Source organism: Mobula birostris, chromosome 2 (assembly GCF_030028105.1).
Source record: "Mobula birostris isolate sMobBir1 chromosome 2, sMobBir1.hap1, whole genome shotgun sequence".
Taxonomy (NCBI): Eukaryota; Metazoa; Chordata; class Chondrichthyes; order Myliobatiformes; family Myliobatidae; genus Mobula; species Mobula birostris.
In genome coordinates, this window is record NC_092371.1 from 132,991,378 (window position 1) to 133,017,776 (window position 26,399).

The 26,399-nt window shown below is 41.8% G+C and overlaps 1 protein-coding gene across 5 annotated transcripts in view; it reads left to right on the forward strand.

Moving 5' to 3' along the window:
* The window catches only part of LOC140191307 (cullin-9), a 332,978-nt gene that overhangs the window by 193,670 nt on the left and 112,909 nt on the right, over nt 1–26,399 (forward strand). For all 5 annotated transcript variants that reach the window (XM_072248616.1, XM_072248607.1, XM_072248588.1 and 2 more), the window contains 5 exons: nt 6,299–6,394; nt 6,599–6,774; nt 9,767–9,900; nt 10,485–10,670; nt 21,927–22,048. In XM_072248616.1, the coding sequence (XP_072104717.1) occupies nt 6,299–6,394; nt 6,599–6,774; nt 9,767–9,900; nt 10,485–10,670; nt 21,927–22,048 (714 nt within the window). The remainder of the gene's footprint in view (nt 1–6,298; nt 6,395–6,598; nt 6,775–9,766; nt 9,901–10,484; nt 10,671–21,926; nt 22,049–26,399) is intronic.

Sequence of the window (26,399 nt, forward strand, 5' to 3'; positions counted from 1 at the left end):
ATTACGATAAATTAAACTAAGAATGTTAAATTTTTTGGGATTTAAAAAATTGCAAAACTGGTACCAAATTTGTAATGACTGCTTAATCATAGGATATAAATTTAGATTAGAAATTTTGGCCAGTTGTACAGGTAATGAAGCTCCTGATAACAAGGTTAAGTAAAATTGTTTCACAGCTTTCAATTCCAAATCAGCCCAAGGTGGTTGTTCACTTTTATCAGCCCAATATAACCAGGAATACACATAACGTATATTAACAGCCCAATAGTACATTCTTAAATTAGGCAGAGCAAGACCTCCATCCTTTTTTAATTTTTGTAAATGATATTTTCCAATTCTTGGTCTTTTATTATTTCAAACAAAAGATGAAATAATAGAATCATCCTGATCAAAAAATCTTCTTGGTTAAAAAAATAGGGATACTTTGAAATATATATAAAAGTTTTGGTAAAATCATCATTTTAACTGCATGAATTCGGCCAGCTAACGAAAGTGAAAGTGGATGTCTGTTAAGTACCCTGTTACTTAATTTGGTGCTGGAACCCTTGGCCATCGCACTTCGTGAAGCTAAAGATATCCATGGAATTTTCATAAATGGGACTGTTCATAAGATCTCCCTTTATGCTGATGATCTCTTAGTTTATGTTTCAAATCCTAAAGAATCCATTCCTAGTTTTTTGAAATTATTAAATGAATTTGGAAAGTTTTTGGGATATAAACTAAACCTTCATGAAAGTGAATTATTTCCCCTAAATGATTCTGCTTCTATATATGATGACATTCCTTTTAAAGTTACGGATTCTTAAATATTTGGGTATTATTATCACTAAAAATCACAGAGACCTTTATAGAGCTAAGTTGGGCCTTTTAGTGGATTTTATGAAGCATTTATTTTGCAGATGGAATCCATTGCAGGATTCTCCCATGGAACCTTACAGAAAGCAAAAAAAAAATCCAGATATTTGACTCAGAGGCTTCAGGTTTTTGTCTGCAGATTTTTAAAGTTCAGCATTGTATCCTGGGGTCCTCATACGGACTGGTGTGTCATCTTTTCCCAGAACTACTACCCATTTTAGCAGGTGCATCCTGTATTATGAAGAACTGGTATCTCTTCCAATTTCCACTGTTCAGTTATTAATGGGATTTGAACCTCTGTTAACCCATGAGTCACAGGGTCCTACAGCACAGAAACAAACCCTTTGCTTCATGTTCATTCCACTTGTTGTACCTATCTACATTAATCTAATTTATGCTTATTGGAACCATAAGAGATCTGCTAATTCAAATTGAGCACTGTTGCCTCTTCAGCTGGTACCATTACTGGTAGAACATAGCAAAGCAGATCAAATGACCTGTTTGATGGCAGCCATTTCACATTGGTAAGTTTTGACAGTTGGCGCTCCAAACTCTGTTTAGACAGTGAGCAACATAAATTTTGAACCTACTGATATCCTCACAGCCTACAATTTGCAGATTCTCTCAGGATGGTTGTATGAGACTAAGGAACAACTGTAACGTGGCTCAATTTCTCTTCCTATCCTGAGCTGTATACAGTGTCTTGTAAAAGTATTGAGCCCTCAACCCTTTGTTCACATAAATGAGTATTACAACTAGGGATTTTAATTTAACTAAGAAGTTTTAATTATGAATCCCATGCTTCTTTTTCATAGCAGAGCCCTAAAAACATGGAAAATTGGAAAGCATAAAGAACGAAAAATTAAAAAACTAGAATGTCAGCAGTTTAAAAGTATTCATCCCTCTTTGCTCAGTACTCAGTTGAACCACCTCTTGCAACTATTTCAGCCAGTAGTCTTTTTTGATAAGTCTCTCTTAGGTTTGCACAAAAAGATGGAGCAAGATTTGTCCATTCCTCTTTTCGAAGTTGCTCAAGCTGTGCCAGGTTAGTTGGGGAGCTGCTGGGGACATCTCCCTTGAGGTCTTGTCAGAGATTTTCGATTATTTGTATGAGATTTATGCCACACATACAGCTCAATGTTGAGGCCAGAAAATTCCACTTTAGTCTCATTCAACTATAAGACCTTCTTCCACACCTTTACAATATCTTACAAGTGATGCTTTGCAAAGTCTTTATAGGCAAGGATATGCTATTTTCTTTAAGCTGGGGCTTGTTCTTTGCCACTCTTCCATAAATGCTCTTTTTGTGCATGGCCTTTAGAGATTGTGGAACCATAAACTTCATCTCCAGTTGTAGCCGCTGACTTCTGCAGTTCACTCGGAGTGACTTTTAGTGTCACAGTAGCCTCTCTTACAAGTACCATTCTTCTTCAACAACTAAGTTTAGAGGGGCAGTCTGACTTGGTCAATGTAGCTGTAGTTTCATATTTTTTCATGATGAACTACACTGAGCTCAAGGTATGTTCAGTGCCTTTGAGATGGTCTTGTATCCTCCCTCAGATTTATGTTTCTTTATTATCATTTCTCTTATCTTGAATGCTGTTTGGTCTTCATTTTTGTTTGGCCGTTGAAAATTTATCATTCTGTTGGACCTTACAGAGAGAGGGAGTATTTATTCTTATGAATTCATTGAAAATAGGTGATCCTCTAATTTTCTATATCAACAAATTAGGTCGGTAGCTAAGGCAATAGTATATTGCACCCGAGGAAAGTTAGTGTAGTAATTACAAAGGGAATGAATACTTCTTCAGCCTCAATTTTGATTTTTGATTTTTTTGTAAATTGTTAACAGGGTTTTGTATTTTTGTTTTGATTTGACATAAATGCATAATGATTTGCAGATTGGCTTAATAAATCCTACTTCAATATGTTTTAAATTTAGAAAATGAGACAGTAAAATGTAAAAATAATTGTGGGGGCTGAATACTTTTCAAGGCACTGTACTGTAGATGCAAAATATAGTTGAGTTTATTGTCATATGCACAAGTGTGCACAGTTGCAATGAAAACCTTACTTGTAGTGGCATCACAGGTGAATATTGATACAACATTGTTAAGTAGAAAAACTCATTGAAACAAGACACCATGTCCCAGAGATGATCCGAAACCTCATTCTGGACTATTAAAGCAATTTCAGGTTGAGAGTCTCCTCAGGGTCACTAACATCCACCTGGCATCGGCTGGAGAAGGACATAATCACTGGCTGCACAATCTCGGTGTCAATCTTCTCATTGGCCATGAACATGATTGTCAAGCCAGCAGAGGTGAAATGTAGAGGCCCCGTGGCTAGATCTGGTACTCGGCAGCCCCCATAAGAGCATTCATGAACGACCTGACAGTGATGGCAACATCCGTCCCTGGGTGCAGATGGCTCCTTCAAGGGCTGGAACGGCTCATCTCATGGGCAAGGATGAGCTTTAAACCAGCCATGTCCAGGTCTCTGGTCCTGAAGAAGGGAAGAGTGGCCGACTGGTTCCGCTTTACCCTGGGAGGGATCCAGATTCCAATGGTGACAGAAAAACCAGTCAAGAGCCTGGGCAAGATCTTTGACAGTTCCCTGAAGGACACAGCCGCACATCAACAAACCAGGAGCAACTTGATAACCTGGCTCACCATGATTTATAAATCGGGGCTTCCAGGAAAATTCAAAGCCTGGATGTACCAACACGGAGTCCTGCCAAGGCTACCCTGGCCCCTTCTAGTCTACGAGGTGCCAATGTCAACAGTGGAGGCTCTAGAGAAGACCATCAGTCAGTTTCTGCGGAGGTGGTTGGGGCTCCCCCAGACCTTAAGCAGCATTGCCCTATATGGGCATTCCAACAAGCTGCAGCTCCCCATCAGTGGACTGTCAGAGGAACTCAAAGTCACTCGACCCAGGGAGGCTATGAGGTACCGAGATTCCTCTGTTGTTAAAGTTGTTTTGGCAGGAATCCGCGTAAAGACTGGAAGGAAGTGGCAGGCACAGGAAGCTGTCAACAGAGTGGAGGCACAGCTGCGTCACAACATTTTGGTGGGCACTGTGGCGATGGGGCGGGCAGGACTGGGCAGTTTTCCCAAACCACACTACAACAAAACCCATGGAAAGGAGAAGCGTCAACGGTTCAGAATGAGATACATCCAGAAGTGGAGGAAGAATGATACAGCAAGATGGTCGGCATGTACAAACAAGGGCCAGGACTTGATGGGAGCATGCGGAACCTCGCAAGTTCACTTGGACAGAGCTCTGGAGAGCCGAACCATTGCGCATCAAGTTTCTCATCCAATCAGTCTAGGATGTTCTCCCAAGCCCGGCCAACCTGCACAGGTGGCACATGGCAAACACTCCAGCATGCCAACTGTGCCAGAAGAGGGGCACCTTGGAGCATATCCTAAGTTGCTGCCCAAAGGCATTGGCGGAGGAGCGATACCGCTGACGCCATGACCAAGTCCTAAGGCCTATGGCGGACGCAATCAGCACAGCGATTCAAGACAGCAAAAATCAGCACGCTCCCAAACAGTCCATCACCTTTATTAGAGCGGGGGAGAAGGCTCAACATCGGCCTAGCTCCTTGGGAGGGTTTCTTGCCACTGCACGAGACTGGCAGCTCCAAGTCGACGTAGTGAGGCAGTTCAAGTTCCCAGAGAACATCGCAGCCACTCCGCTCTGCCCAGATATGGTGTTAATATTGGAGTCTACGAAGCAAGTGGTCCTGCTGGAACTTGCTGTCCCCTGGGGAGACCGGATTGAAGAGGCCAACGAGCACAAGAGGGCTAGATACACAGATCTTGTTGCAGAATGCTGGAGCAATGGCTGGAGAGCTCGCTGTGAGCCAGTCGAAGTTGGGTGCCGGGGCTTTGTTGGTCATTCATTACAGCGGACTCTAAAACTCCTTGGATTTAAAGGACTGCAATGCAGAAGAGCCACCAAGAGCATTCTGGAGGCTGCTGTAAAGGCCTCATGGTGGCTATGGATCTGGAGGGGGGAATCCGTGGATTAGTTCACCACTTGGACACAAGTCGAGGGCTGATCACCCCCGGCTGGCTCACCCGGTCGAGGTTGTCTGATAATTAAAGAAACACCCTATGACCCCGGGTTAATCACTGAAGACGTGTCCAAGTAGCACCAGAAGTGTATTCTACAACTAGATGCAAAATATAGTTGAGTTTATTGTCATATGCACAAGTCTGCACAGTTGTAATGAAAACCTTACTTGCAGCGGCATCACAGGTGAATAATGACACAATATTGATATGTAGAAAAACTAACCATAAGTTACATAGCAAGGAAAACAGTCTATTGTAGTTGCTATACTGAGATAGTGATTAGCGTTGTGCAGGTTGATTGAAGAACCAAAGGGTCGAAGGAAAGTATCTATTCTTGAACTTGGTGGTGTGTGACTTCAGGCTTCTATACCCCCTGCGCGATGGTAGCTGTAAGAGTATGGCATGGAATGTGGATACCCTTGATGAAAGGTATTCATAGAAAAGTTGTTCTTCTGGTTTCTCTGCTAGTTAATTTGGATTTGAGAGAATGAGATTCATATGTCCATCATGTGGATTAAGCAGTATTCTCAGAGTAGCCTTGCAAGTAACTGCCATGCACTTTGTTAATGCTAAATATTGTAGCCTCTGTGCATTGGTGATGGAGGGATCAAACATTTTGGGGTGGTGGTTAGCATGCTAATCAAGAATGGTATGTCTATTCGTTATTGGGAACAAGGTCACTTTCTGATTTTGAACACAAGGTTCTACAAACGCTGGAAATCTTGAACAACACAGACAAAATGCTGGAGAAGCTCAGCAAGTCAGACGATGTCTATGGAGGTGAACGAAGAGTTGATATTTTGAGCTGAAACCCTTCATTAAAAGTTTGTTGATCCATTGGGATCTAGGGAAGTGTTGGTCTAGTCAGGTAGTGTGAGGTTGCTGATTAATGCAAGAATTGAAGATAATTGTCTTGGATTCCCAGGCACTTTGCACTGAAATGTTTTTTGAAAATTCTATTTGTGTTTTCTTGTAAAAAAAAATTGTATAATTTGTTTTTCTTGTGAACAGTGCTTAACATGATACTATGTGCCTGTGAGGCTGCTGCAAGTAAGTTTTCGATTGCACCTGTGTATTAGTATATTTGTGCATATGACAATAAATTTGATTTTTATCATTTCATCTATCAACAAGTAAGTGGTAGGCTTTGGTGTCAGTTCTGCTGATTGGATCCTACCAGGCACATAATACCTGCAGTATTTCTTTGAATGAGTCACTGAACTAAAATCATTTTATTGTTTAAATCAGTAAGTTTGAAATAAGTAGTGAGCTATTAACCTTTAACATTTGGTAGTCAGCAGTGCTGTTGAATATTCATCATTGACTGTAACTTACCTGATGATCCTACCTTTGCTCTGCAGGTGAATGTGGTCCCCACTGCTAGCCGTGTTTTACTCCTGGAAAACATGACTCGATACTGGGCAATCATCCAGATTCGGATCAAGCGATGCCAGCAGGTAGTATCTTACAATTGCTTGGAGCCTAGTTATGTGATAATTGTTGAAGACGCAATGAAGGATTTCCTTATCAAATTTTGTCAAAAAAGATTCTTTCAAGTGTTCTGATTATTTTTTTCCATTTGCATGCATGTTCAGAAATGTAATTGAAATGTATAGCCAGAGCTGACCCTTACATCTGGTTAATTTTTTTCCTCAAATCAGGGTGGTATTGATACTCGAGTTCATGGATTTGAAGTTCTGGGACCAAAGCCGACCTTCTGGCCAGTGTTCAAGGAGCAGCTTTGCTGTCGAACTTATCTCTTCTACACCACGAAGGCACACACCTGGTGTCAGGAGATTCAGGAGGACAGGATGCAGTTGCTGCAGCTTTTTAGCAAGTAAGTGATCTGTTAAGTATGGGACCATAGCGTTTCACTGGTGCATTTACACCATATTCAGAATCAGAAAATGTTGAATGGATGATATCTAAAGAGAGATGAATTAAGGTTTTATGTTTTTAAGTCTCTTGACAAAGGATTTGTCTGTTCTTATGCTCTCTGGCCTGCTGAGAATTTCACAAGTAGAGTCGTAGACCTGGTCACTTTTAGTTTGCCAAAGTCTAGTTTCTTCCTTTGGGTTTATTTTGCATTAGCAGAATCCATTGTCATCGAGTTGTCCATGACAAATAACTAGTTGTTGGGCCCACTTTGTTCATGTCAGCTGTTTTGCTCATGTGTACTGTGGTTTCTTGAAGACTTATGATACTGCAGATGCTGTAATCTAAATCAAAAACCAGTCTGTTGGATGAACTCGTGCAGCATCAATGGGGTCAAAGTGTGAGTAGAAGTTTCAGATAGAGACCCAGCACTAGGATTGAGAATGTAGAAAGCAAATAGCAAGTATAAAGAGATGATATGGAGGAGTGAAGAAGTGGAGTCAAGGGACAATGGCTAGTGGTTGATATGTTGAGACATGTGGAGAGAAAGGAGAGCAGATGGAGCCAGGTGGTAGGAGGGGAGAATGGAGGTAGTGTCAGTCTTGAAGGTGATAAGTGGAACCTGAAGCTGCAGATGCTGGAATTTGACAAATAAGGAAGATGTTGAGTGGAACCAGATAATGGAAGGATGAGAGGCAGATGGATCAAGTGGATGTGGTGGGGAGGGGATGGAAATAAGAGAAGCAGGTAATGTAGTGTTCAAGTGATAGACAGATGGAACCAAGTGAGTAGGGTTAAGAGGGTGGAGAGATCAGAAGGTGTGAGGAGCACAAGGAGTGTGGGTTACCTAAAATTAGAATGTTCAGTGTTCATACCATTTAGTTGCAGACTACCTAGGCAAAACTGAGGACCAATTCTTTTAGCAGTGGCAGTAGAGAATGCTAAGGACTGATGGATCAGTCTGAGAAGGGGAATTGAAGTTGCATTCAACCGGGAGGTCAAAGTGGCCGTTTTGTGTGGAGCACAGGTGTTTTGTAAAATGGCTGCCTAGTCTACATTTAGCCTTACCAATGTAGGTGTCACATTGAGAGCACTGAATACATTAAACCAGGTTGGAGGAGATGCAAGTGAATCTTCGTATGATGTGAAGGGCTGTTTGTGTCCCAGGATGGTTGTGGGGAAGGAGTTGCAGAGGTGTTTAAGCAAGTGATGCACCTTCTGCAGGATAAAATACCAGGAGATGGATAGGGATGAGCTAACCAGGAAATTACATGGAGAGTGAGCCCTGCAGAAAGGGGTGGTGAGGAGAAGATGTAACTTGTGGGTTCCTTTTGTAACTGGTGGAAGTGAACGGGATGATACGTTGAATGAAGAGGGTGGTAGGCTGGAAAGGTGAGAATCAAGGGAACGCTCTCTGTGCTGTCTGAGTGGAGGGGTATAAGAACAGAAGGATGGAAAATGGGAGAAATGCAAGTGAAGGCTCCATCAACTACAGTGGCGGGGAAACCATGTTCCCTGACAAAGGGCATTTCAGAAGTGCCAGAGCAAGTACTCTCATCTAGGGAACAGATGTGGCAGAGACAGAGAAACCAAGAAAAAAGGGTGGAGTTATCACAAGAAACTGGGTGGGATCAGGTGTAGCCAAGATAGCTGTGGGTGCTGGTGGGTTTATATTATTTGTCTGATACTTTGCTGAGATGAAAAAAAGAGGAGAGAGATGTCAAAAATGGTCCAAGGGAATTTAAGGGCAGGATGGGTAAGTAGTGAAGTTGTTAAAATTGACAAAATTTACTATAAACTTACTGATTTCAACCGCTACTTTAACTACACCTCCTCCCACCCAGACTCCTATGACGACAACAGTTCAGTTTCTGTTTCTGCAGATGTGCCTGACTTGCTGAAAATTTCTAGCAAGTTTTGCTTTTATTGTAAGTGATGTTGTTGTGCCCTGCTGCCTTAATCCTCCTTAGTAGTAGAGGTCAAGCAGTTTACTACTGATGAAGCTTTGGCAAGTATTTGTGCATTTTGTAGATAGAATGGACTACAATTATAATGCACGGTGATGGAGAATGTTAATATTTAGGGTGGTGGATAAATTGCCACTAAAGAAGGTCCCTTGTCCTGGATTTTATTAATGCTCATAACTGTTGTTGGAGTTGCACTCATCTTAGCAAGTGGTAGAAGTACAACATTTACAAGTGTGCATGATGGAATGAGTTAAGAGTTATCTGAGTACTTTACTACACCATTTTCAGTCAAGGCAACTGCAGTGTTAGTGAGGCTTATTCATTTATTAATGGTGGGTGGATTTGGTGATAGTAAAGGCATTGAAAGTCAATGGCAAATAGCTGGGTCATTACCTGGCACTTGTGTAGCTCTAATTTTGTGCTCTAATTGTGAGTCTTGCCTGGTTTTCCTACATGCAAACATAGACTGCTTCAATTTCAAAGAACAGTGAGATTTGAAAATAAGTAGCTTTATTTAAACTTCTAGAATAATGCATTAATTGCCAATAGATAGTGTAAAGCAAGAAAAATACTATACAATAGAAAAGATAAAATTTTGTAATGCTCTACAAGTGAACGGGCAGTTTTTCTGTAGTCAATAGAGAAGATTTATCTCATTGACTTTTTCAAAGAGTCAGTGAAAACATGTAATTGTGTGTCAATTTTTAATTGGGGAAAACCTCTACAAAATATTTCTAGCTTCCTTACTTGAGGCATTGTTTAACTTTTAGTAAAGCAAGAAAGAACACATCACTTTCAATTGAGGAATTTCCTTCGTCAAAATCTTCAAGCAACTAGAGACCTATTACAAATATTAATAAGGAAATTGGGTGCAGGTAGATGGACTAGGCAGAAGATCAGGTCAGCATGGGCTGGATGGACCAAAGTGCCTGCTTTTGTGCAGTGATACTCCGACTCTGTGAAAATGATGGCTTTTTCTCGTTGCAGGTTAAACAGTGCTTTACGACATGAACAAATGTTTGCTGATCGTTTCCTTCCAGATGCGGAGGCAGCTGAAGCATTAGGGCGGACCTGTTGGGAGGCCTTGATCAATCCAATTGTATTCAGTATCACAGCTTTGGGTGTGTATTCCAAAGCAATTTGGACATTCATAACATATTGATATCAGCGATATCTTTTAATTGCCTTGTGCTATCTTCATGGCATGATACCTTTCCCAAAAATGGAAAAGTAGAGGTTCCAAGTAACCTGCCTTAATGCAGAGTGATTGGGAAGATAAATAAACTGAGGCAAGCTGGATTTAAAGGGAAAGCCATGTAGACTAAAGGTTCAAACGAGAATAATATAGTTGTTTCAATAAGTTAAAAGTTATCAGGTGGGCAGTGAGAAAGACAATGGAAAACCAGGGAAAAAGTGGCAAGGGAGGGAGCCCAAAACGTTGACTGTTTATTTCTCTCCATAGGTGTTCCAAAGACATAAAATTACTACAAATTACAGATACTGTATATTATTGTACATTGCTAGAAAGGTAGTTTAAAGTGTATTGATGCCTGTTAAGCAAATATATCCCATGACTGCAGAGTATTTGATTGTTGGTGACCAATGGATTAGTTGATCAATCGATTCTTACCAAGTACCCAAAAAACTGTTTTCTTGCATATTTATCTTGATGCCATGGTTATAAAAAGTTTTTATCTTGATTCAGACAATATTAATCCTAGTCCATTATTCTGGCTATTGACTGAATACCTGGAGAACTCCGAGATCTTGAAACAGGGAAGAGGCCATGCAGCCATATTCAATTCCAGAGTACGGCGTCTCTGTCATCTTTTGGTTCATGTAGATACCAGCCAGATAGAAATTGAGGAGCTGAAACTAACCATTAAACCTGGTAAGGTCATAAATTTTAATGAGATTTTTTGTTTCTATTTTTTCCACTACCAAGGCCTTATTTTGAGCACAACTTTAATTGCTTTATCATTCAGACACAGCCATAGTATGAACAGGAGTAAAATCTCATTATTTTTGGAAGATGAGTGTGAACCATTCCAGGTTTCTTATAATCTGGAAGATTTTATTTGGTTCCATCTCACAAATTTCCCCATGTGTCTTGATGTGATTTCAGTTTATAACCTCTAATATCTAGTCCAGTGCCTAAACCTCGGTCTAAGAATAAGGAACATCCCAAAGAGTTTGATGTGAAATTAATTGTTTAAAAGTGTAATCACTTTTGATGTTCCAAATCATAAAGGTGTGCAGAATGGAACAGGGCCTTCTGCTCAATTACCTGAGCAAGTCACATTGCCTGTGTCTGGCCCATATCCCCTTATACCTTTCCTGTCCAAATGTATTTTAAATGCTGTAATTGGATCCGCCTGTGCAGCTTCCTCTGTCAGCTCATTCTGTATCTCCACCATTCTCTGTGGAAATCGTTGATTCTTCGGTCTAAGAAACAGACAAGTTAGGGAAATGTTTAATTGGGAACAGACAAGTTAGGGAAATGTTTAATTGGGAACAGACAAGTTAGGGAAATGTTGAATTAAAAACAGACAAGTTAGGGAAATGTTTAATTGGGAACAGACAAGTTAGGGAAACTTTTAATTGGAGTAAGGGGGAAATATGAGGCTGTTAGGCAGGAACTTGGAAGCGTAAATTGGAAGCAGATGTTCTCAGGGACCCTAATGTACGGAAGAAATGTGGCAAATGTTCAGGGGATATTTGTGTGGGGTTCTGCATAGATACATTCCAATGAGACAGAAAGGATGGTAGGGTACATGAATCGTGGTGTACAAAAGCTGTTGTAAATCCAGTCAAGAAGAAAAGAAGAGCTTACGAAAGGTTCAAAAAACTAGGTAATGATAGAGATCTAGAAGATTATAAGGCTCGCAGGAAGAAGCTAAAGAATGAAATTAGGAGAGCCAGAAGGGGTCATGAGAAGGCCTTGGTGGACAGGGTTAAGGAAAACCCCAAGGCATTCTACAAGTACGTGAAGAGCAAGAGGATAAGACGTAAGAGAAGAGGGCTAATCAAGTGTGACAGTGGAAAAGTGTGTATGGAACCGGAGGAGATGGCAGAAGAATACTTTCCTTCAGTATTCACTAAAGAAAAGGATCTTGGCGATTGTAGGGATGACTTGCAGTGGACTGAAAAGCTTGAGCATGTAGATATTAAGGAAGAGGATGTGCTGGAGATTTTGGAAAGCATCAAGTTGGATAAGTCACTGGGACCGGATGGGATGTACCCAGGCTGCTGTGGGAAGCGAGAGAGGAGATTGCTGAGCCTCTGGCGATGATCTTTGCATCATCAATGAGGACGGGAGAGGTTCCGGAGGACTGGAGGGTTACGAATTTTGTTCCCTTATTCAAGAAAGGGGATAGGGATAGCCCAGGAAATTATAGACCAATAAGTCTTACTTCAGTGATTGGTAAATTCATGGAGAAGATCCTGAGAGGCAGGAATTATGAACATCTGGAGAGGCATAATATGATTAGGAATCGTTAGTGTGGCGTTGTCAAAAGTAGGTCGTGACTTTCAAGCCTGATTGAATTTTTTGAGGATGTGACTAAATACATTGTTGAAGGTAGAGCCGTAGATGTAGTGCATATGGATTTTAGCAAGGCATTTGATAAGGTACCCCATGCAAGGGTTATCGAGAAAGTAAGGAGGCATGGGATTCAAGGGGACATTGCTTGGTGGATCCAGCACTGGCTTGCCCACAGAAGGCAAAGAGTGGCTGTAGACGGGTCATATTCTGCATGGAGGCCGGTGACCAGTGGTGTGCCTCTGGGATCTGTTCTGGGACCCCTACTCTTTGTGATTTTTATAAATGACCTGGATGAGGAAGTGGAGGGATGGGTTAGTAAATTTGCTGATGACGCAAGGGTTGGGAGCGTTGTGGATAGTGTGGAGGGCTGTCGGAGGTTACATCAGGACATTGATAGGATGGAAAAACTGGGCTGAGAAGTGGCAGATGGAGTTCAGCCCAGAAAAGTGTGAAGTGGTTCATTTTAGTAGGTCAAATATAATGGCAGAATATAACATTAATAGCAAGACTCTTGACAGTGTGAAGGATCAGAGGGATCTTGGGGTCCGAGTCAATAGGTTGACTGTGTGGTTAAGAAAGCATACGGTGCATTGACCTTCATCAATCATGGGATTGAGCTTAAGAGCTGAGAGGTAATGTTGCAGTTATATAGGACCCTGGTCAGACCCCACTTGGAGTACTGTGCTCAATTCTGGTCGCCTCACTCACTACAGGAAGGATATGGAAACCATAGAAAGAGTGCAGAGGAGATTTACAAGGATGTTGCCTGGATTGGGGAGTGCGCCTTATGAGAATAGGTTAAGTGAACTCGGCCCTTTTTCCTTGGAGCGACGGAGGATGAGAGGTGACCTGATAGAGATGTATAAGATGATGAGAGGCATTGATCGTGTGGATAGTCAGAGACTTTTTCCCAGGGCTGAAATGGCTAGCACAAGAGGGCATATTTTTAAGGTGCTTGGAAGTAGGTACAGAGGAGATGTCAGGGGTAAGTTTTTTACACAGAGAGTGTTGAGTGCGTGGAATGGGCTGCTGGCGGAGGCGGAAAAGATAGGGTCTTTTAAGAGACTCCTGGATGGATACATGGAGCTTAGAAAAATACAGCAGATGCCTTAAAACAAAAATCAAAAGTGCTGGAAATTCTCCTATGGACCAACCACATCTGCAATTTACATTCTCAGTGTGAGGCAATCCAACTGTAACCTCAATCCTCTTCTCCAATGCCACTGAGTATCTCCAGCTCTTACCACAAATATTTTGTGATCTCAGAATCAGAATGAGGTTTATTATAGAAACATAGAAAACCTACAGTGCAATACAGGCCCTTTGGCCCACAATGCTGTGCCGAACATGTACTTACTAAAGAAATTACCTAGGGTTACCCATAGCCCTCTGTTTTTCTAACCACCATGTACCTATCCAGGAGTCTCTTAAAAGATCCTATTGTATTTGCCTCCACCACCGTTGCCGGCAGCCCATTCCACACACTCATCACTCTCTGCGTAAAAACCTTACCCCTGACATCTCTACTGTACCTACTTCCAAGCACCTTAAAACTGTGCCCTCTTGTGTTAGCCATTTCAGCCCTGGGAAAAGGCCTCTGACTATCCACATAATCAATGCCTCTTATCATCTTATACACCTCTATCAGGTCATCCCTCATCCTCCGTCGCTCCAAGGAAAAAAGGCCGAATTCACTCAACCTATTTTCATAAGGCATGCTCCCCAATACAGGCAACATCCTTGTAAATCTCCTCTACACCCTTTCCATAGTTTCCACATCCTTCCTGTAGTGAGGTGACCAGAACTGAACACAGTACTCCAACTGGGGTCTGACCAGGGTCCTATATAGCTGCAACATTACCTCTCGGCTCCTAAATTCAATTCCACGATTGATGAAGACCAATACACCATACGTCTTCTTAACCACAGAGTCAACCTGTGCAGTTGCTATGAGCGTCCTATGAACTCGGACCCCAAGATCCCTCTGATCCTCCACACTGTCAAGAGTCTTACTATTAATACTATATGCTGCCATCATATTTGACCTACCAAAATGAACCACTTCACACTTACCTGGGTTGAACTCCATCTGCCACTTCTCAGCCCAGATTTACATCCTATCAGTGTCCCGCTGTAACCTCTGACAGCCCTCCGCATTGTCCACAGCAACTCCAACCTTTGTGTCATCAGCAAACTTACTAACCCATCCCTCCACTTCCTCATCCAGGTCATTTATAAAAATCACGAAGACTAAGGGTCCCAGAACAGATCCCTGAGGCACACCACTGGTGACGGACCTCCATGCAGAATATGACTCGTCTACAACCACTCTTTGCCTTCTGTCGGCAAGCCAGTTCTGGATCCACCAAGCAATGTCCCCTTGGATCCCATGCCTCCTTACTTTCTCAATGTCTGGTATGGTGTACCTTGTGAAATGCCTTGTTGAAATCCATATACACTACATCTACTGCTCTTCCTTCATCAATGTGTTTAGTCACATCCTCAAAAAATTCAATCAGACTTGTAAGCCACGACCTGCCCTTGACAAAGCCATGCTGACTATTCCTAATCATATTATTCCTCTCCAAATGTTCATAAATCCTGCCTCTCAGGATCATCTCCATCAACTTACCAACCACTGAGGTAATACTCACTGGTCTATAATTTCCTGGGCTATCTCTACTCCCTTTCTTGAATAAAGGAACAACATCTGCAATCCTCCGGAACCTCTCCCGTCCCCATTGATGATGCAAAGATCATCGCCAGAGGCTCAGCAATCTCCTTCCTTGCCTCCCACGGTAGCCTGGGGTACATCTCATCTGGTCCCGGCAACTTATCCAACTTGATGCTTTCCAAAAGCTCGAGCTCATCCTCGTTCTTAATATCTACATGCTCAAGCTTTTCAGTCTGCTGCAAGTCATCACTACAATCACCAAGATCCTTTTCCATAATGAATACTGAAGTATAGTATTCATTAAGTACCTCTGCTATTTCCTCCGGTTCCATACATACTTTCTCACTGTCACACTTGATAGGTTGTATACTTTCAGGTCTTATTCTCTTGCTCTTTACATACTTGTAGAATGCCTTTGGGAATTTCCTTAATCCTGCCCGCTAAGGCCTTCTCATGGCCCCTTCTGGCTCTCTTAGTTTCCTTCTTAAGCTCCTTCCTATTAGCCTTATCATCTACTAGATCTCTAACATTACCTAGCTCTCTGAACCTTTTGTAAGCTTTTCTTTTCTTCTTGACTAGATTTATTACGGCCTTTGTACACCACGGTTCCTGTACCCTACCATAACTTCCCTGTCTCATTGGAACGTACCTATGCAGAACTCCACCCAAATGTCCCCTGAACATTTGCCATATTTCCTCTGTACTTTTCCCTGAGAACATGTTTCCAATTTAAGCTTCCAATTTCCTGCCTGATAACTTCATAATTCCCCTTACTCCAATTAAACACTTTTCTAACTTGTCTGTTCCTGTCTCTCTCCAGTGCCATTGTAAAGGAGATAGAATTATGAACACTATCTCCAAAATGCTCTCTTACTGAGAGTTCTGACACCTGACCAGGTTCATTTCCCAATACCAAATCAAGTACAGCCTCTCCTCTTGTAGGCTTATCTCTTCTCTCCTCGGTTGTCCATCGAAATCCGATGATGACTTCCACTCCTTTAATGGTGAGATCTTTGATGACTATACAGATCTCACAGTAGGCTTAACTACATATTGTGTCAAGAAACCTTCCTGAACATACCTAACAAACTCCACTCCATCTAAACCCCTTGCTCTAGGGAGATGCCAATCGATATTTGGGAAATTAAAATCTCCCATCATGACAACTCTGTTATTATTCCACCTTTTCAGGATCTGTTTCCCTATCTGTTCCTCGATACCCCTGTTACTTTTGGGCAGCCTATAAAAAACACCCAGTGAGGTTATTGACCTCTTCCTGTTCCTAACCTCCACCCACAGAGACTCCGTAGACAATTCCTTCACAGTGTCCACCTTTTCTGAAGCCGTGACACTATCTCTGATCAACAGTGTCACGCCCCCACCTCTTTTGCCTCCCTCCCTGTCCTTTCTGAAACATCTAAAACTCGGCACTTGAAGTAACCATTCCTGTCCCTGAGCCATCCAAGTGTCTGTAATGGCTACCACATCATATCTCCAAGAGATATCTCCATATCTCATTACTTTGTTGTACCTGTATTCCCATCCAAAACATTACTATTAGTGATGGATTTATAACTAGCAGTGTAGATTAAGGGATGTCTTTCTGCAAAATGAATTTTGTTCATGAATCCCTTGTGGAAGTCAATTTGTTGTACTCTGGGCTCCAAACAAATTAGTTTTATTGTACATCCTACACTTACACATTGAATTTTAAGCTTCTTACATACAAGAATGGGACATCTAGTAGTAGTTGCCAGGAACCAGTAGCACATATTGTATTATTGGTCTGCTCTTTCTCTTAGTTTTTGTATCACTGCAGTTGTCTGTGGTAGGCTAAATTGTATTGGTCTTTTTTTTTAAATTTTGACTTCTATTTTTTTAAAAAGTCGATGTTGCTTCAGTTATACTCTCCTTAAATTTTGTACATACAGCTTTACATTTATTTGGGGCTGTGACTCCAGATGTGAGCGTTCCTGTCTCCATTTTTTTCTAGCCCCCTCTGCTTCCTTTCCATATCCATCCTTATCAATTCACAGTTTAATACTTCTTGTCTGCTCTGTAGTCATTCCTTCTGGGATGGGTTCTCGCTGCTTGGCAGTAGTGTACGAAGCTCCCTCATTCAATTTTCTAGTAGCAAACATTGATTTTAATGATTTCCCCAATCCTTCCTTTCATCTGCCATTTTCATAATTCCACTTGACCCTCCTTGCTCTTACCTTTGGAGAAACTTTTGCGTGGAATACCCTGTCTTTTATAAGGTATGCTTTGCCCACTCAGCCTATTTCAGGTAAATGTATTATTAACATCTTGAACTTGTTTTCAACTTCCCTCATTTACAGTCACTGCAATACACTTTGGTATTTTATCATATAAGGAAGTGCAGCACATGAGCAGGCACTTCACTTACAATGTCTCTGCTGACCACATTCCCAATTTAAACATATCTTATTTGCATGACAATGGTCTATATTCAACCATTCACTGCCTGTTCATGTGCCTATATAAATTCCTTTGAAAAGTTGCTATCATACCTGCTTCCATCATGCCCCTGCCATTCCTGGCAGTGCACTCCATGTACCATTTTCTGTGTAAGTAAGAACTTGCCTCATAAACCTTTAAAACTTCTCTCACTTTTCCTCTAACCTTCAAGCTTTGGGGGGGGGGGGATCTTGACCAGCTAGCCCATCTCTGCCTCTCATAATTTTATATGATACTATCAGGTCACCGTTCAGCCTCCAAAGCTCCAGAGGAAACAGTTCAATAATGTTCAACCTTGCAGCTAGCATTCTCTATCCCAAGCAATATTCTGGTGAACCTCATTTGCACCTTCTCCAAATATCCCAAATGCACCCTTCCCATAATGTGATTAAAACTGCACTCAATTGTGAGGGATGTTCTCATTATTATCTTTAAATATTCTCTTGATTCATCACTTTGATTGCAATAGCACCATGTCCTTGCTCACTGATTATTATCACCCAGCACAACTGGTTTTATCAAACTTGCTTCTTAGTTATGCCCTTGTGTCCATCTCTGTTGGGAATGATTGATTTCTTTACTAGAGCAAGGAGAAGCACAAATCATTCTGAGGGGAAACTTCAGCTTTGATACACTCCCCAGGGTCCTAAGGTTTATTGGTTTATTGTGAGAGTCCTACTTTCATTTTTCTTCCCAAAGTGCAACACTGTTCCTTGCATTTTCTGTTTGTTTTTCTAAAAATGGTGTCTTGCCCAACACAAGAGTATTTTAAATAAGGTACCAAGGTAACCTAGATACTTGGGGAGCATTTGGAGTAGTAAGCGTGGGTGTATATGAGGGGTGAATGCTAAGTTCGTGGCCTAAGGTAGGAGTCAGTTTTAGAAAACCTAGCACATTTATTTTTCAACATAGTCCCCTCCTACGTTTACACACTTAGTCCAGTGGTCGTGGAGCATACGGGTCTTGGACCTCCAGAAAGTGCCCACAGCAGGGGTGATTGATGTGTGTGGCCTAAGGTAGAATGAGATGAGTTATACAGCTCTCGTTAGATGCACATGCAGTTCAACTCTTTGAGTGATTATGCAGAAAGTTTGAAGTTAATAACTCATCTCCTTCTACCTTAGGCCACAAACTTGTCAATTACTCAAACTTTCTGCATAATGACTCAGTTGAACTGCATGTGCATGTAACCAGAGCTGTATAACTCATCTCCTCCTACCTTAGGCTACGAACTTGTCAATCACCCCTGCTGTGGGCACTTTCTGGAGGTCCAAGATCTGTGTGCTCCACGATTGCTGGACTAAGTGTGTAAATGTAGGAGGGGACTATGTTGAAAAATAAATGTGCTAGGTTTTCTAAAATTGACTCCTTCTACCTTAGGCCACAAACTTATCAATCACCCCTCGTAGATCAAGCTTGTGTCTGCTCAAATTTCTTTTGAAACTCCTTGGAAGAAGAAGAAGGAGGGTCAGACAGAGTCTGAGCCGTAGCATAAAATGGAACAGAAGGGTGTGGCATAATGATGGAAAAGCAGGGAATGCAGAAAAATGTATAGTCTGGGATGGATCTCATAGTAAATTTATAATCAAAGTATGTAGTGTATATGCCACTTCACACTTAATCTGGGTTGAACTCCATCTGCCCCTTCTCAGCCCGGTTCTGCATCCTATTGATGTCCTCCTGTAACTTCTGACACCCCTCCAGACTATCCACAACACCCCAACTTTTGTGTCATTAGAAAACTTACTAACCCACCCTTTTACTACTCTATCCAGATCATTTATAAAAAAATTATAAAATGGAGGGTTCCCAGAATAGATCCGTGCAGAAAATCAATGATCACTGTCCTCCATGCAGAATAGCCATCTTCAACCAGCCTTTGTTTTCTGTGGGCAACCTAGTTCTGGATCCTCAAAGCAAAGCCTCCTTGGATCCCATGCCTCCTTACTTTCTGAGGGAGCCTTATCAAATGCCTTACTGAAATCCATATACACTAAATCCACTGTTCTAAATTCATCATTGTGTTTTGTTACATCCTCAAAGAATTCAGTCAGGTTCTTAAGGCATGGCCTGCCCTTGACAAAGCCATGCTGACTATCCCAAATCAGATTATGTCTCTCCAAATGCTCATAAATCCGACCTCTCAGGATCTTCACCAACAACTTGCCCACCACTGAAGTAAGACTCACTGGTTTTTCATTTCCTGGGTTATCTCTGCTCCCTTTCTTGAACAAGGGAGCAACGTTTGCAACATTCCAATCCTCTGGTACTCCTCCTGTCCCTATCGATGATGCAAAGTTCATCACCAGAGGTTCAACAATCTCCATCCTCACTTCCCACAGAGCCCTGGGATATATCTCGTCCAGTCTTGGTGACTTATCTAACTTAATACCTTTCAAAAGCTCCAGCACATGCTCTTTCGTAATGTCTATACACTGAATCATTTCAGCCCGCTGTAAGTCATCCCCACAATTGCCAAGGCCCTTTTCACTGGTGAATACTGAAGCAAAGTATTCACTAAGTACTACCACCACCACCTCCGGTTCCATGCACATGTTTCCACTATCACTCCTGATTGGTCCTATTCTCACATGGCTCATCCTCTTGCTCTTCACATACTTGTAGAATGCCTTGGGGTTTTTTTTAATCCTGCTTGCCAAGTTCTTCTTGAGGCCCCTTGTAGCTCTCCTAATTTCATTCTTGAGTCCCTTCCTGGCACCTTTGTAATTTTCTAGAGAACCTTTAGTAAGGTTGTCTTTTCTTCTTAACTAGATTTTCTACATCCTTTGTACACCCTGGTTCTTTTACTCTACCATCTTTTCCCTGTCTCAATGGAAAATACCTATTCAGAACACCATGCAAATGTTCTCTGAATATTTGCCACATTTCTGCCATCTGCTCCCGTTTATGTTCCCAAGATTTTGCCTATTAGTATCATATTAGCCTACAAAGTACCCAGGACATCTTTAAGGAGTGGTGTCTCAGAAAGGCAGAGTCCATTATTAAAGACCTCCAGCACCCAGGGCATGCCCTTTTCTCACTGTTACCATCAGGTAGGAGATACAGAAGCCTGAGGACACACACTCAGTGATTCAGGAACAGCTTCTTTCCCTCTCCCATCCTATTCCTGAATGGACTTTGAAGCTTTGGACACTACCTCACTTTTTTAATATACAGTATTTCTGTTATTGCACATTTTTTTCATACTCTATTCAATATACGTAATTGATTTGCTTGTTTATTTATTATTATGTTTTATTTTATTTGTTTTCTCTCTGCTAGATTATGTATTGCATTGAACTGCTGCTAAGTTAACAAATTTCATGCCGGTGATAATAAACCTGATTCTGATTCTGATATTTCCCCCACCCCAATTAAGTGTTTTCCCAAATTGTCTGTTCCTATCCCTCTCCAGTGCTACGGTAAAGGAGATAGAGTAGTAATCACTACCTCCAAAATGCTCTCCCACCGAGAGATCTGATGCCTGCTCAGGTTCATTTCCCAATATTACATCAAGTACAGCCTCTCCTCTAGTTGGCTTATCTACATATTGCGCCAGAAAACCTTCCTGAACACACCTAACAAATTCCACCCATCTAAATCCCTTGGTCTAAGGAGATACCAGTCAATATTATGAAAATTAAAATCACCTATCACACGAATCCTATTCTTATTGTACCGTTCCAGAATCTGCCCCTCTATCCGCTCCTCGATGTCTCTGTTACTATTGGGGGAGGGGATCTTTATATAAAAAAAACACTCAGTAGAGTTCTTGCCCTCTTCCTTTTTCTGACAGGAAACACAATACAAAGAAATTGTCTAAAGAAATACAATAGTTTTTGAAAACTTGCACTGACAATCTCCAATCTTCAAAAGGAGACAAATGTGCAAATAAAAAAAAAGCTGAAAACATGAGTTGTTGGGAGTCGTTGAAAGTGAGCCTATAGGTTGCAAAATCAGTTCAGCGTGGTGGTAAATGAAGTTATCCATGCCAGTTCCTGAGCCTGAGTGGATCTCAAATTGGATATAAACTTGAATTAGATACTATACAGAGTAATGCTATGAAGGAGCTGTTTGAGTTTTCTGTGATTTTGTTTCCTTCAGTTATTAGTGCATTCTTTCCACTTCACCTTCAAATATATTTTGTCTTGGGCCACAGTCTTTCTACTTGCTTGCAATTTTTTTCCTGCTGTGAGTTTCCCCTGATACAAAGCATACATGATCGGCTGGATGGGCCAATTCTCTTCCTAATCTTATGGTATAATACTTCTTGTCATTGACCAGAAAAGATGCCTGGGTAATCCAGCAGATCAAGCCTGGTTGAGCTGCAGAAGGAGGACTGACCCTGTTGCCTTCTCGCAGAATATATGGTTTCAGAGAAATTTTAAAATGAGAACTTAGTCAGCTAGGATTGGATGGTATTATGTAAATGTGTTGTCTTGATATTACAGATGGGAAAAATAAATCAAAAGACAGCAGTAGCACTTCCGCATCTGCAAAAGGGGCAGCAGTGAACAAGCCCAGTAGCATCTCTGGGATAGCACAATGCTGGCACGGAGTGGTACAGCAACAGGTAAGGGTGGTCGGTAGCACATCTTCAAATTGTCTCTTGTAGCCTAGGAGTGTGATGATGTCATGACGTAGCTGTAAAACTTGAATGGGAAGATCCAGTGTTGTGGAATAGGGATGGGAATGTCCTCACGACTCATATGCAGCCCTATTTTGCAAATGGTCTCTTAGCAAAACTTGGGTGAATGTAAAACTACAACAGCAAATTGGTGCTATTCAACAGGTATGCTTTTTTCCAAAGTTAAAGTAACAGTGGTCCATTAAGCACCACAGACGACAGGTTTCTGCAGCTACTATGTTATACAAAATGCACACCAGCCACAGCCCTGCAGACCTTCACGCCATGCTGCCTTCATCTTATGAGAGATGATGCACCACACGATCAATTTTATCTATGCCTGCTCATGCTGTTTCTCTGCCTGATGTGAGAACCTACACATTGGATAGAAGCTTCCTTCACTGTGCTATCAGAATTTGGAACAGCCTTCCAGATGCTGTGGTTGGAAACATCTGCGACGATGGGGTTCAAGCCTTCAAGAGTTGGGTGCACAAACACCTATCATCTCTGGGAGGGAAGTCACATGCTTCTTTATAAGCTGTCATGAAGGGGACCAGGATGGTTGTGAGTTATGTTCCCACTGGACTTAGTCCTTAAACTGCTGGAGAACAGTATGGAAAGAGTAGGTGCTGTTTTCTCCCAGTAGGGATTAGCTTTTAGTTCCAAGTGCTCCTGCCACATTTTGTCATCCTACAACCTTATCCTTCAATCTCTTTGAATTATGGAGGTCAGCATGTGTATAAATGTCTCTCTCCGGCAGACTTCATCATGATCCTCATGACTCCAGTATTTCTACTATTTTTTAATGTTTCTTAATTGTACATATGATTTTTTTCTGTTCTATCGCTGAGCAGCACTGAACCATCTGATTGGCCTATCAGAGTTCTCCTTGGGAACTAGTTGACTTGATCAGCATTTCTGATCTGGCTATTGTTCACGATTGCACTTAATTAAAAATAAAAGCATGGGTTTGTTTTCATTTTGTTAACCTGATTATGAAAATAGGAATATTAAAAAAATAGAGCTGAAAAAATATCATGGAGAAAAATTCATTGATGTAATACTTCTCCCATCTTGTAAGTATTTGCTCTGTGCCTCCAAAAAATCACAGTCGGTTTCAGTTTCGTCTTGTGGAGTCAGGAAGGATTGAGGATGATTTAACTAGGTATTTGCACAAAGCAGTCAGTTCCTTTTTGGATTTCTAATGCCAGCCTAGATGGAGGAGACATGAAATAAAATTGGCATACACATTGAAGTTTGGAATCTGAAGTGATCTTTTGAAAATATAATATTCTGTAGGATAGTTTCTTCCAGATGGATCGTCTAAAGCTTAGGGGCACAGTTCCAGAATAAGGAATTAAAGAAGAGATGCTTCACTTTCTGGATTGTAATCTTTCTATATTTTTCACCCAAGAAGGCTGTCAAGCTAGTTCAGGACTGAGATTGATAAATTTTCAGACACTAATGAATTAAAGGGTTATGGAACCTGCCTCGTAAGTTGGAGTTTAAGGTAGAGAATCGGCCAGAATTTTTTGAATAGATCAAGTCTGAGGGTTTATATTGCCATCTCCATATATTGCTGATGCTCATTGGCTTGATCACATATTGTAGGCTTTAGATGGGGCAGAATTTGTTAGTGTGTCCAGGATGGATTCCTGTCACAGTATGTGGACAGGCCGACCAGGGGGAATGCCATACTAGATCTAGAACTAGGTAATGAACCAGGTCAGGTCACAGATCTCTCAGTGAGTGAGCATCTGGGGGACAGTGACCACCGCTCCCTGGCCTTTATAATTATCATGGAAAAGGATAGAATCAAAGAGGACAGGAAAATTTTTAATTGGGGAAAGGCAAATTATGAGGCTATAAGGCTAGAACTTGCGAGTGTGAATTGGGATGATGTTTTTGCAGGGAAATGTACTCTGGACATGTGGTCGATGTTTAGAGATCTCTTGTGGGATGTAAGGGATAAATTTGTTCTGGTGAGGAAGATAAAGAATGGTAGGGTGAAGGAACCATGGGTGACAAGTGAGGTGGAAAATCTAGTCAGGTGGAAGAAGGCAGCATACATGAGGTGTAGGAAGCAAGGATCAGATGGGTCTATTGAGGAATATAGGGAAGCAAGAAAGGAACTTAAGAAGGGGCTGAGAAGAGCAAGAAGGGGGCATGAGAAGGCCTTGGCGAGTAGGGTAAAGGAAAACCCCAAGGCATTCTTCAATTATGTGAAGAAAAAATGGATGACAGGAGTGAAGGTAGGACCGATTAAAGATAAAGATGGGAAGATGTGCCTGGAGGCTGTAGAAGTGAGCGAGGTTCTCAATGAATACTTCTCTTCGGTATTCACCAATGAGAGGGAACTTGATGATGGTGAGGACAATATGAGTGAGGTTGATGTTCTGGAGCATGTTGATATTAAGGGAGAGGAGGTGTTGGAGTTGTTAAAATACATTAGGACAGATAAGTCCCCGGGGCCTGAAGGAATATTCCCCAGGCTGCTCCACGAGGCGAGAGAAGAGATTGCTGAGCCTCTGGCTAGGATCTTTATGTCCTCGTTGTCCACGGGAATGGTACCAGAGGATTGGAGGGAGGCGAATGTTGTTCCCTTGTTGAAAAAAGGTAGTAGGGATAGTCCGGGTAATTATAGACCAGTGAGCCTTACATCTGTGGTGGGAAAGCTGTTGGAAAAGATTCTTAGAGATAGGATCTATAGGCATTTAGAGAATCATGGTCTGATGTCAGCATGGCTTTGTGAAGGGCAGATCGTGTCTAACAAGCCTGATAGAGTTCTTTGAGGAGGTGACCAGGCATATAGATGAGGGTAGTGCAGTGGATGTGATCTATATGGATTTTAGTAAGGCATTTGACAAGGTTCCACATGGTAGGCTTATTCAGAAAGTTAGAAGGCATGGGACCCAGGGAAGTTTGGCCAGGTGGATTCAGAATTCGTTTGCCTGCAGAAAGCAGAGGGTGGTGGTGGAGGGAGTACATTCAGATTGGAGGATTGTGACTAGTGGTGTCCCACAAGGATCTGTTCTGGGACCTCTACTTTTCGTGATTTTTATTAACGACCTGGATGTGGGGGTAGAAGGGTGGGTTGGCAAGTTTGCAGACGACACAAAGGTTGGTGGTGTTGTAGATAGTGTAGAGGATTGTGAAAGATTGCAGAGAGACATTGATAGGATGCAGAAGTGGGCTGAGAAGTGGCAGATGGAGTTCAACCCGGAGAAGTGTGAGGTGGTACACTTTGGAAGGACAAACTCCAAGGCAGAGTACAAAGTAAATGGCAGGATACTTGGTAGTGTGGAGGAGCAGAGGGATCTCAGGGTACATGTCCACAGATCCCTGAAAGTTGCCTCACAGGTGGATAGGGTAGTTAAGAAAGCTTATGGGGCGTTAGCTTTCATAAGTCGAGGGATAGAGTTTAAGAGTCGCGATGTAATGATGCAGTTCTATAAAACTCTGGTTAGGCCACACTTGGAGTACTGGGTCCAGTTCTGGTCACCTCGCTATAGGAAGGATGTGGAAGCATTGGAAAGAGTACAGAGGAGATTTACCAGGATGCTGCCTGGTTTAGAAAGTATGCATTATGATCAGAGATTAAGGGAGCTAGGGCTTTACTCTTTGGAGAGAAGGAGGATGAGAGGAGACATGATAGAGGTGTACAAGATTATAAGAGGAATAGATAGAGTGGATAGCCAGCACCTCTTCCCTAGGGCACCACTGCTCAATACCAGAGGACGTGGCTTTAAGGTAAGGGGTGGGAAGTTCAAGGGGGATATTAGAGGAAGTTTTTTTACTCAGAGAGTGGTTGGTGCGTGGAATGCACTGCCTGAGTCAGTGGTGGAGGCAGATACACTAGTGAAGTTTAAGAGACTACTAGACAGGTATATGGAGGAATCTAAGGTGGGGGCTTATATGGGAGGCAGGGTTTGAGGGTCGGCACAACATTGTGGGCCAAAGGGCCTGTACTGTGCTGTACTGTTCTATGTTCTATGAATGCATAAGTGGAGATTGAACCATGATTGTACTAATTCAGGCTAATGTGAGATACTTGATGGAAGGGGAACATATTTATTCCACATGACTATTGAAGGTAGGAGGTGTTTATTGTATGCAAGCATTTGTCTTTTGAGTTTCATAATTTCCTTCTGCACTATAGCTACTTCCAGTCCATACTTTAGAATGAAGATGGCATGAATGTGTGGAAAAACACTTGAGAAATGCAAGTCAACACATGAAAAGCCTGTGATATTCATCTTCACATCTTTGGCAATAACCTAAAATTATTTGTGGGGCT